Genomic DNA, 12,463 nt, shown 5'->3' on the forward strand with positions numbered 1-12,463 from the left:
TGGCACTGACTTTATGGCACCTAAATCCCCTCCTCTTTTCTCCTAGACTCAGTTACAGCTCTTTCGTACTGTAAAACCAGAACAAAGGGTTGAGTTTGAAGAGGAAAAATTAATCCAGAAGAGGTAGAAAACTTGTTTAACCCAACTGATTATATGCTACTTTTATAATAAAGACAGTGGCATAAATACAAAGAACAAAGAAAACAAAACCAAAAAATGACAATGACAAAAACCTAAACAAAGCAAAACGACCAAAGAAGTCAAGTTATCTGCCACATGACAACAGGCCAATGCAAAATTTTGCATTTACTACTTTGAACATGGATCTGAAAATTTTACAGTTGGAACTGAGAGTAAAACCTACATACAGTTGAAACTGAAAGTAATACCAGAAAAATGTTAGAAGGTCAAAAGTCGCTGAGAGGTAAAGGAGTAACATCATAATCAACAAAACACTTAAGATTTTCTCTTGAATTGCAAAGTATCAAATTTATGGATTCATGTTTCTCCTGCAGAATAGGTCATTTCAAAAGTGGACAGCAGAATCAAGAAGTTGACATTAAGTCATTCAGAATAAACAATCACAAAATAAATTAAACAATTCTTTTTCCCATTTTAAGTGATTTCTTTTAAAGAACTTAGTCATTTATAAGCACAACTTAACTACTTGTATTTATTTTTTCACTAGTACTGAAAGAAATCAGTTGATGCTTAGTCTTGGCACCTTTTGTATTTTCTACAGAATTCCTCAAAACAATTTAAACTTACTTTTTAAATGCAAGTTACAGCTGCTACACATCTAACTTTGTTCATGTGAATGCTTTAAGTACTTATAATACAGCTACTTTTGTGAAGAGGTGTCCTGTAGTACGAGTGCTACAGTTTTATAAATTAGTGCAATCTTTTTTGAATTTGCAGATTCCCTCTAAACTCTGCCAGCCCCCCTTTTCATTCGTGCTTCCATAACTCTGAAATGAACCCTGCTTGTGCAACATCCACACAGTGAAATTTTAATGGAGACCTAGTGTTTTGACAATAAGAGGGGGCAAAAAAAAATTATGTCATTTCTCCTCCTTATTCAGGTGATTTCTGACAGATTCCAGAGACATATTCATGGCTGCTTGAAGCATGTCTTCTTCACTCATATCATCTCCTAAAGAAAACAAATGCATGTAAGTTGTAAGAAATGCAGAGAGCTAGTTCTCAACTGTTGTTAAAGGCTACTGCTCTTCCTTTTGTTCACACCACCTGCTTACATCCAAATTTTATTTTTTTAAAATCATTGAACTTTTCACTTAACCTTCCATCCACAGCTATCAGTTTGTAACAAGTAACACACATTAATTTTGGATCACCAATGCCTAATACTGGTAAGACCTACACAGTTATGTTCTTCTGAAAACTGGTTCCAGTAATTTTGTCAGATATTACTCCAAGTTTATTATATTGTCTTTTAAATTACTTTTGAAGTTGTATCACAAAGTGTTGGCAGAAATCCCTAAAATTACAATGTGTAACACTCAAGCCAAAGAAAGCAACAAAAAGCAAAGCCAGAACTCAAATGGTCTATGAGTGACGCTCTTGTCTTTGAGAGCGACCATTGACATTCAAAGCAGAATCAACTTTTAAGAAAGCCATCCTTTCCTTTGCTGCCAAAGAGAGTAATGCCTGTGATAGTCTGAACAGCTGCTGGAGTGAGGAAACAGGCACACAAGGAAAGTTAGGAAGCAGAGCACAACACAAAGGTGAAAAAGACATAAATAGTTCAGTGGCAGAAAGAAGTTTAAAAAACAATACCCGGGTCAGCTTCTGGAGTGCTTGAGCTTAGAGCTGTCTTATCACATAGGTTCGGTGTCCGATCTTGCTGCTGTAGCTGTTGTTGCTGCCTAAAAGCATTATAAATTTATAAGACAGTAAGAGTAACATCAGTATGAGAACTGTATTGAATCTGTTTCATTGTAAGGAATGCTGAGCATGAGAAGTATAAGACTTTAATTGTTTCACCCTGCTAACCTTCAGACAGCTATCTTCTCAAAATTATACTCCAAGCCACACTACTGTTTTTGCAGAATTTGGATGTTCTGCATTTTTATCTTGTCATGTGAAATCTAACTCTTCCCATCCATAGCACTTCTCCCTAGTCCTCATTTCCTCTGTCATTAGAAGGCAAAGATAAGGAAAGCTACAATGATACCCCAACTATGTATTAAGGTACTCCAAAACAGCAACAAAAAATCTCAAACACTTTCAGGTGGTGCACATTAGAAGCATCACTACCAGAAGCAAAGTGTTTGGAACGTAATTACAGAAATTACAGGATTTCATTTAAAATACTTCTATAACATTTTTTTTGCTTTCTTCACAAGACTGATGTTGCGTTACTAACATCCTCTCTCATTTACACGTTTCTTTTCTTCATAGGAACCACCTGGGAATAGCAGAATTCAGGCACTGTTGGGAAAGCATGTTTAGAGAAAAAAGTTAAGCTGGACAACCTCAGTCAGAAACTCAGCCACTCCCCAAAAGCACTGAAAAATACGACAGGTACTTCCACATGTATTTTTCTATCAACTACTTTACTTTTCAAAATATGCTTGTCTTCTCCTTCGCAGTTCTTCTGAGGAAAGGGAGTCAGTCTGACTGGTGTGAGGCAACTGAGGAACGTTCTGTGGTACTGAGGCTGAGAACTCACTTCGACGACTACCTAAAACCAGAACACACCACATCCTACTAATTACAGTAAAATGAAATCATAAATGAGGTACAGCTTCACATCTTGAAACTTGAGAGGAATGAAGAGACTCATTGGAGAAATAAGCACCTAGGCTAACTTCACTTGATGCTATCTCTCCTCCTCACCTTGAGACCGTTTCCCTTCCCTCCTGCCACCCTTTGCCAGTTTGTTCTTGCTTCCTATTATCAATGCTAACATGAAAGTTGCAACTTTTCAAAAAATCAGAAAGGATACAGCTACAGGAAACTCTGGATTCACCTTCCATGCCTCAAAGCCAACCTTTTCAGAGAGCTTGACACACATTGGAAAAAGTGACTGACTGAAACAGATTTCAACACCCACCTAAAGTATAAGCAACATGAACACTCTTAAGAGAAATTTAGATGAGCACTGCACCTTGCATGCTAAGTTGAATGGCTCTGCGAAGATCAGCTTCTTCATCTTCCATATCAATTTCCTGCCTACTTAGAGCCAGGGCTCTCTGAAAATTCTCTTCATCTTCATCTAACATGCCTGTTCCATCAAAAGGATGGTTAACTTCTATTGCTTGTTCAACATCACTTCTGGGTAGCCTGTGAAATTGATACATTTATGGCAGAATTCAGATAAAAATTATATTAACTTATACCATGAGATTTGAAGTAAATATTTTCTGCTGATTTAACTTGTTTTTTAAGCTTTGGGAAAACAAAATTACTACTGTAAAAACTGGTTATATAAACAAGTACTTTTAATCTCTACATGAAAATGCACAGAAGGGCCTCAAGCAGAGCTTGCAGCAGTAAAAATGAAAATACTACAACTCTAAACACATGCACATGTTGACAAACCTGCTTGACAGGAAAAACGTCAAAACAAAAAGCCTACAAAAAGCATTAAAAAAAGCTATAAGAAAAGCTACAAAAAGCTATAAAAAAACATTTTTAAGCAATTTTTAAAATACACCATTTGTATTCTACCAGCTTGCACTTACAGTGTGCAACAGAAGGAAGTGTATGGCACTAAAGGTACTTCTAATTACTTCTTAAGGGTGTTGTTTCCATGTAGGCATTAGTCACGGAAACCAATCACACTGAACATTACTAAAATGAAATCTGTTTACCTTACCTCTGATCTCTTGTCTGTACTGTCTCCTCTCCAATTAGTTTTGGTCGCTGCATCTGCTGTACCCGAATCATTTGCAATAGCTGATCAGCCTCACATTCTGGCAGGTCACCTTTTACTACAAATATGGAATAACCTGAGAAGAATAAATCGTAAGTCTACAGCATTAAGGTGCATGCATAAACACTTAAAATGCACACTGTACAGAACACAATGATGTGCAACTTATTACAATGTAAGGCTCTACCTTTCGTTATAAGGACTTGGGTTATTCCACTATTTCAATCATAAAACTAAAAGTAGTTAACCGAATACATAAGTTCTAATAAGTAATGATTATTACCTACTTTTAATTAAGAGATTTAACATCTGCAAGTTACTATTACCTTCCTGTTGTAATTGAGCCAAGAAAAGTGCAAGATATGTATCTGATATTAGTTCTGGACCCATCAAGAGAGAGTTCAAGTTAAACCACTGTAATTAAGAAAAAAAAGGTTTGAGAGAACAAATTAGCATAAAGATTACTTGGTAATCTACTTCTGTACATTGTGGTAATTTTCTATGATGGAATATCCAAATAAAACTAGTAAAATAAATTATCAATCAGAAGTCTTTTGAAGCACAATACCTATACTGCTAAAGGTTACCCTCCAAATCTGCTTCAGCCAACAGGAAAGCTGAAGTAGAGAAATTACTGCACGTTCTCTCCCATTACTGAACACTGGTATCAGGCAGACAAATTAAAACTGATAAATCAAGATATAATGGTGGAAGAATTATTTCAGACGTCATTCTAATACTCTGCTTAATCCTAGTTTTAAATCTGCTCAGAGACCAATGAAGAAACCCTTTTTAAGTTAATGCTGTATCTTAAGAAATTAATAGGTACAGGAAATGGAAGTTGAATTCTTTCCATTAAATACTTTCATTAAAACATTCTGCCCTTAATAGCTAGTGATACTGAAAACTACAGTCTACATCTCTCTGAGACAAGTTTTAAAAGTTAAGAAAAATGAACTCAAATTTAATATGCTGATAGTACAGCATAATATTACAAAAGGGGACACTTGAGATAAATATACACACATCATTTCTAGTTCTCCACAGAAGACATCTAGTAATTTACAACAACTCTTCTGGAGAGAAAATATATTCAGCATGGTTGACAAAATACTTTGCCTTAAAAACCCCATATATATTGCAATCAATCTGAAGAGCCTTTTTATACCATACTAGTTCAGTATTATCCAATTTTAACCAGGAAGCATCATTTCAGATATTAGAAGGAGAAATCTCTCTCCATTCTCATAAAAATGCATCTGCCTACTCAAACCTCCATATATGCAGTCATACACTTGCAGTCAGGCTGGAACTATAATTGACCTGGAATATAGATGACTATCTACCATTCCACCATTCAGTCACTTAATTTGTCAAAAATACCCTTTGCCACCTGGAAACGCTGAGAAGATCAACAGTGTGGAAGTGGGGAATAAAAAGTTATGTAAATAAAATACAATGGACAGATTACAGACAAGCTTTCAACAGTGAATATGGAGGAAGAAGGTTTGGTAAACTAATTTTCCTTTAACTGTAACAACAGAGAAGCAAGTCAAATCATAGTCAACCAATTTTGTCTATCTTTTCTCACTCTCTAAGTAACAGACACCTAGTATTGTCTTTATGTGGCTACATACCACATGTACAAGCAACAGACATCCCCCCTCCAACTTAGCATTCTAGCACAAAATGTTCCACCTCACAAAATTCCACCCAATGTGGTTGCATATATAATACAGAACATTCCTTCACTTTTAAGAGGTCATCCAGTCTTTTTCATATCAAATAAACAAAAACTGCCTTGTAAACATCAGCCATACTTTTAAACTAAGGCAGAAGAGCAGAGTTTAGTTTGTTTACCCACAGGCAACTTTTAGCTGGATGACAACATAGGCAGCCACCACTTGCAAAATGAACCTAATGGATACAGAGACTCCTGCCCACTACTGGACAATCTAAAAGCTTATTTCGTGAACATTTTTTTATGGCAAAAAAATACCCTGAAAAAAAATACCAAACCAGTTTATGTTGTATAAAACCTTATCCAGTATGATCCAGAATGACTGGCTACTGCAGTAAAGCACTTCACTGGTGTTACAAGGGACATGGATGTGAGGTATCACAGAAGATCCATATACTTGTATGACCATCCCCTTACTTTTAAACAAATGTTTCCCACTTATAACAGCACTGTTCCAGAAAGTTTTCTAGGACAGTGCAAAGTTATGATTCTACCATCCCCAACCTTATTCTGATAGATACTCTTAAATGCTAGCAATCATAACTATTAATATGCTTGAAATGTGAACGTTTTATAGCTACTGTCCATTTAAACAAGAAAAATTATTTTTACAAAGTCAATAACTTAGCACATTACAGTAAATTTGCATTCTATCAGGGTCCTAGACGTTGTCTAGGACTCTCCCTTCCCTCCCCATTCAATTTTTCTGCTATTTTTCATGCAGAAAAGAAAGTAAAGAGCTTAAGACATCACACATACTCTACCAGAGCTGCAGCTTCCTGGAGGACAAGTCCACTGGGGAACTGATCCTAGGGTCTCTCCTCAGGCTGACATTGATAAAAAGCTGCGTGGCATTTTTGTGACAAACATTTACTCTGCTATTTTTATTATTAAAACAAACTGAAGCAACAGCTTGCAGAAGGTCAACACATGGTCTACTTGCAACCACTTTTCCACCCCCATTCTGAAGTCAATTTTTAAATAAAAAAAAGACAATGTCACCTGTTTTCCTAACTTTCGAACTGTAAACCAGTGTTCCTTATAATTACAAATAAATGATTTTTCATTTCTGTAAAAAGAAAAACAAAAGGTATAGATAAAATTAAATACTCTAATACTGGAGTGCATATTAATGCTTAAATTCTTTGCTACCTCTAATTTAAAATTCTATAATAAGATTTTTGGAAACAACTGTTAATGTTACAAAGTACTCCTACTTCTTTTCTTTTCGAAGATTTAGAAAGTTGTCAACATTGCTGAAATCTCTGTGTACCTATGATGCCACAGATACTGAGACATGAAGGCACAGAGGACAGATGCTCAGGTACACCCTCAAAAGGAGCTATACTAAAGACAGAGGGGATAATAAAAACATGATAATGCTACAGATCTTGAACTAGTAATTTTAAAGAAAGATTTAAATAATGGCTTAAAAGTATTATTATTTTTCTGTAAAATGAAATCAGGGTGCCAAGAAAAGAAGTCTTACATAGGGTCGATCCCAAGTCTCTGATATTCTGGACTGTTGAAGAGGATTAGTTCTAAACCCCAGACTTTCAAGGCATTGCTTATAACCTGTCAAAAAATAGCACTTTTTACGAGTCAAATCAGTTAAATTGCAATTTAAGCAATCTAACCATCTTAACTGGTATAAACAATTACACTGTTTTCATAAAACTTAGATTTCAAAACACTGCTAGGAAACCTCAGAACCCTGTTATTGAAAACGCAACTCTCAGTCCACGTGCAAACTTAACACCCACGCTGTATATCTAAGGGGAAGTAAGAAAACTAGGATTTAACTGGAATGTGTTAATTAGCTTACTCCACCAGACAAAGCTGTAAATTCACCTCCCACAGACACTTCCTAAGTTATCAACTCTCTGCTCTCAGTGTACTGCTCTGCTCACCCTCCCTCCCTCCCCCTCCCAATACGTCACCCATCCTCACAGTAACTACTGGAAAGTTTTGCACCACTGCTTTATCACAGGATCAGTCAGGGACATTAGCACAAACTTTTACAATAACTTTTTAAAATATGAAATAATACTGTTTGACATTGTAAATTAACAATTCATATTCCTTTCAGTGAGCCAACTACATAGCAAGTGAGCACAGCAGTGACAAGACAAAAATACCTCAAAGAATATGAGGAAACACTTTTTTTTCAGGTTCAGTACTGAAGCAGCACAATCAATAATGCAAGAAATGACAAACTGTTAACGGTTTTGCACTGAACATTAAAACAACCATGTCCTGCCAAAAAGAAGAGGGGCTCTCAAAGGATTCTGGAACATGGACAAGCACCTCTGAGAGCTCAGGAGACAGCCAAAAGGTGCAAAGCGTTGCCTACAGCTCTAGTCTAGACACAAGCCTCAATTTGATGTTCAATACCTTCTTTTGTTGTTGTTCTGGTTTAAGTATTTGTTATTAATTACTTTTCCATTATGGTCCTTAAAAAGAAAAAAAAAAAGAAAAGAAAAAAGACAGCTCTAATGTGTCTGCAGTGTGTTATGAAAACTAGAATGCAGATACTGAGATACCGCAGCTTTCTCCATTCTGCAGATCACTGGGATAAGCCTGTAACCACTGCCAAGAGCTTTATAATCTATAATTTGAGAAAACAATCTCAAGCCTGCTTTTTCACCTGTAGTCTACAGGAGCCAAGGTCTATATCTGAAGTGCCCATAAAAAGCAAATTAGAAATCAAGCTTATTGTCAGGAGGTGTCATTTCACAGTTCAGGAGTCCATGCTTCTACTGTGTCCTTGAGGGCCCATGAACTGAAGAACTGCAAGTCACTGCTCTTAATAGAAAACACTCTGAAGATTTAGAAGTCCAGCACTTATTCCCATTATGTCTATAAACTGGAAACTAGATTAAAAAGCTCGATGCCATGTAAACTATGAGAGAACACTTATTGCATAAATAAAAAAATGTTGTCAGCATATAGCTGTGCTTACTTGTATGGAGAAGAATCCACTATCATCCATATTTACAGAAGGTTGCTGCTCAGTGTGAGGTCAGGAGGGAGAAAAGAGAAAAATGGTGTAAGCATAAAAGGTCAGAAATATATGCAATTATATTTATTTTCAAAACTGATTGCTTGAAGCAACAATTCTATATGTCCTAATCTGTAAGGCTGATTACAGTCCCCAAATAACTTTATTAATAAAACCTCAAACCTGCACATTAGAAACGCTCAATGCTTAAAGGCCAGGAAGGCATCGGAACTTCTGTTCCTGTCTTTGCCACTGCCTTACAAAAACAAATGGGAACTCGCCGATCCTTCTCCCTGCTGTGCCTCACCTACCCACCTGTAATATGAAGATTATGTAGCTTTCTGGAGAAATACTGTAAATCTGTAATAGTAACATCTGAAAATGCCAAATTTAAGATGTGTGAATGAAAAGGCCTACAATTTTAAGATGTTTTTGCACTAGGAAATTAACCTGCTCTAGCTGTGCAAGAACAGCAGCAGATCTGTGCTACACAATATTAGATTTCAGATAAAAACCAAGCAACCTGAAATTAAGATGATCTTACCTGTAAAAATGTTCTATATTCTTCACTAGACACTCCTCCCTCTGCCATTCTCATTCTTTCTTCCTCATCCAGCTGCTGTGCAATAGAGGATAACTCAACAGGACTAAAATATTCCCCTTGTAGCAAATTATTCAGGCAGTGCTGAGCACACAACGAGCCTTCTTGCTACATTGGAAGAGAAAAAAATACCAAAGACAACAACAAAAAAATCATATTAATGTCTTACTCTGTAAAATAACTACCATTTATTTCATTCTGGCAAACTTCCTGCACTCCTCACTCACCTAGAATGCCATATATTTTTCAGATGTATCACACTGCAAACTATAGAATATAACCCTCCCATCAACTTCATGGTGAAAAAAAGCAACACATACTATTTTATTTCCTCAAAGGAGATTAATTTTATGTAAAAACATTGTTTTTGAAAACTCTGCAAAAATTTCCAATGTCCTGACCAAATCACACAAGAATTCTGCAAACGGGACAATGGATTACGTCCTCTTCCAAATCACCACCACATGAAAATGAAACATTTGAGAACCCTGCTTCCCAGTAATAAATATTTTCTGCAACAGATGCTTTTGTTCTTTCTTAACTCTTCTTCCCTGCCAAGTGTGGCCATTGGCAATTTGCTCTCCACATGTGGCTAAAGAAAAGCACACTGTTAGTGCTTTGAAGAGATTCACAAGTATATATCTACAGAATTTATTTCACCCAGTTCAAGTTATAACTTTTGGGTTTTTATTGCCAAAAAAGTAATTAGGAGCTGGAGCTCATTTTCCACATGAACCTTATGTATAGGAACCAGTAGAAGGAGTTAATGCTACTGGCTCTAAAATCTTGATGATAATGATGAGGCGACAAGAAAAAAGAAAAAAATAAATTCAGCATATTAACCTATTTTTTTCATTAAAACACTTTTGTTGATAAACCATTTAAATGAAACACTTTGGATACTGTTACATATCTAGCACATCTGAAAAAAACAGACATGTAATATAACATTTTTAGAATGTCAACCCAAATTAAAAATGAGTAAATAAGTGTCAGTAAATTTATGGCAGAAATTTAAAAATACCTAATCTGAATGAATGCATGGTAGGGTCCACCATTTTCATAAGTTCAGATAAAATACTGCCCTGTTAAACACCAAGACAACCAAATTACAGTTTCCCCACAAAAAACAACCTTTCTTCACAAATAACCAAACTAAAAGTGCAAGCCAAAATTAACATCAGTTTTGAAGTTCTGCTTCTCTCTTTTGTTTTAATTAGTCCTCATTTTAATTTAAATTAAGATCTCTAATGTGCATGCACTGAGTTAAAACCAAAACTAAAACCCCTCTACAAAATTAAAGAACACCCCTCCCTCCTGTCAAACCCACAGAAACCAAGAACACAAGAGCATTCCTTGCAGGAATGTCCTTTAAACATCCATGAAAGCCTCACACAAATCACATGTATGTATCTCCCATGATCCCCCTCAGAGCAGGAACCTTTAAAGTTCCCTTTCCCCCAGACTACAGAATCTTCCTAGGGCTTCATCACTCAACTGAGCAGTGAGCTATTGAAGCTAGACTGGCTCCATAGTCAGGGTTTGATGGAATCCAGAATCCTCGTTCAGCTCGGATCCTTCCCAGGAGAAGAAACTCAAGACTAAACACCAGCTTCTGTCCCTTTGGGATGACATCCCTGCTGCGTAACATAGGAACCTGCTCAAGAACCACAGGTGTCTCCACCAGAATTATATGAAGCTGATTTGGAAACAAAAGAGATCTTAAAATATCTCTGAAAATGAGTTGTGTTACTGGCTTAGATCTTAGCATCAGTAAAAAGACCTATGTCTAAACAGTATTAAAGTAATAAACATTAACTTTCATATACAAAAAGTGCACCTACTGAGTGCAAAAGGCAGAAGAAAAAAACCATCTGACCATTTTGAACAGACATTAAGTTCACTTTTGAGCAGACTATCGCATCTTGTCACAATCTGAAATCCCCCCACTGAAACTTGTCCCGATATAAACTGCTGCCCTGCCTTCACTGTTTCCACTTCTAACTTACCAAAGAGTTTTGGATCAACTTCTACAAAACCCACTCCTTAAGCTCCATCCTTAAGTCCTACTTTGTGCAAAGGTTATTCCCCTGTTAAAAACGCCACACTGGTTGCATTTTTGTTTTGTTAAATCTCTTTATAAGCACCACGGTTTTCATGCCTTTTTACTAGAGCTTCCGAGGTGTGCAGGTTCACGCGGAGAGTATGCACCTACACGCAACACTTCAAATATTTTGAAGGGTACTGAGATAGTGCACTTGACAGAGGTGAAAAATACCCCTTAGGAAAAAAGACAGAGTTTCAGTTAATTTTCCCTATAATAACAGCAACAGGATAGGACTACTTGGTGCTCCAATTTAAAACAGACTTTCAGGTGTCACTTTGTAGCTAATGTACCAGGGAGCAGTTATGTTCCACACCTGAGAGACCCAAGATTATGCTCCCTCCTCTTTCCCCAGACCTGTAACAACTACAGGTTTTACAACCAGTTATAGCTTTGAATGCATAATGCTCTGTCACTTCAACTTCAGCTGAGTTTTGTTATTAAACTAGAAAGCAACTTAGTCATAAAAAGAGTTGTCACTTCATTAGGTGATAGGCTAGGCCAGATAAGAGAAAGGCACACTTGCTTTAAACCCATTTTCCAACCTAGACTGGAACTCAAGAACACTGTAGCAGATGCATAATGGCTGCAAACCAACTCATCTGTTTGCCAAGTTTTGACACCCAAACCTAGCTTGAAAGAACACTCCTCAGGTTTTATGGATTTCAGAACAATAATTTGGAATTTTTTAGAAAATAAAGTTACGCAGTTAACTTGCTTTATTTGCTAAGTAAATAAATGACCACAGTGACAGTGTATGAAAACCAGTGTTCTAAGTAAAAAAAATTATATTTGAAGAGATTAAAACATAAATAGCTTAATATTTGGGAACCTGCATAAAACACAGAAGTTCATGGAAACATTTGTCCTCCAAAACAGGAAACACTGTTCAGCACACAGAAGCACACTACACTAATTAGGATTTCCTTAACAGCTCCTTATACAACCTCAACCAAGCCAAGCCAGTTGAAGCGATGTCTGAGAGGACAAAACAGCCCTGCCTGCTACTACTCCTCTTCATTCCTCAGCCACGGGAGTCCTATCTCAAGAGACGCAAGCAGCTGTAGCCTGCACCCTCCCATACTTAAGGGCTGCTTCCGAAGGTCCAAGAGCAGCAG

General features: G+C 36.7%; 1 protein-coding gene across 1 annotated transcript; it reads right to left on the bottom strand.

Annotated features, from left to right (window-relative positions):
* Window positions 1-871: 871 nt before the first annotated feature.
* ATXN3 (ataxin 3) lies at window positions 872-10,180 on the bottom strand. The gene is made up of 11 exons (XM_008944015.1): window positions 10,175-10,180; window positions 9,185-9,349; window positions 8,602-8,646; window positions 7,129-7,214; window positions 6,642-6,708; window positions 4,225-4,312; window positions 3,842-3,974; window positions 3,131-3,306; window positions 2,581-2,704; window positions 1,798-1,886; window positions 872-1,153 (listed from the first exon to the last, which is right to left on the bottom strand). Exons 1-11 carry the CDS (start codon window positions 10,178-10,180, stop codon window positions 1,062-1,064), a joined length of 1,071 nt encoding a protein of 356 aa, XP_008942263.1. The 3' UTR covers window positions 872-1,061.
* Window positions 10,181-12,463: the final 2,283 nt, after the last annotated feature.

The sequence above is a fragment of the Merops nubicus genome, unplaced genomic scaffold (genome assembly GCF_000691845.1).
Source record: "Merops nubicus isolate BGI_N331 unplaced genomic scaffold, ASM69184v1 scaffold30287, whole genome shotgun sequence".
NCBI lineage: Eukaryota > Metazoa > Chordata > Aves > Coraciiformes > Meropidae > Merops > Merops nubicus.

Coding starts and splice junctions, on each gene's coding strand:
- ATXN3 (XM_008944015.1), bottom strand. Junction 2,705..3,130: donor CATTCAACTTAGCATGCAAG/GTGCAGTGCTCA, acceptor TTCTGGTTTTAG/GTAGTCGTCGAAGTGAGTTC. Junction 1,154..1,797: donor CACTCCAGAAGCTGACCCGG/GTATTGTTTTTT, acceptor TGTTTTCTTTAG/GAGATGATATGAGTGAAGAA.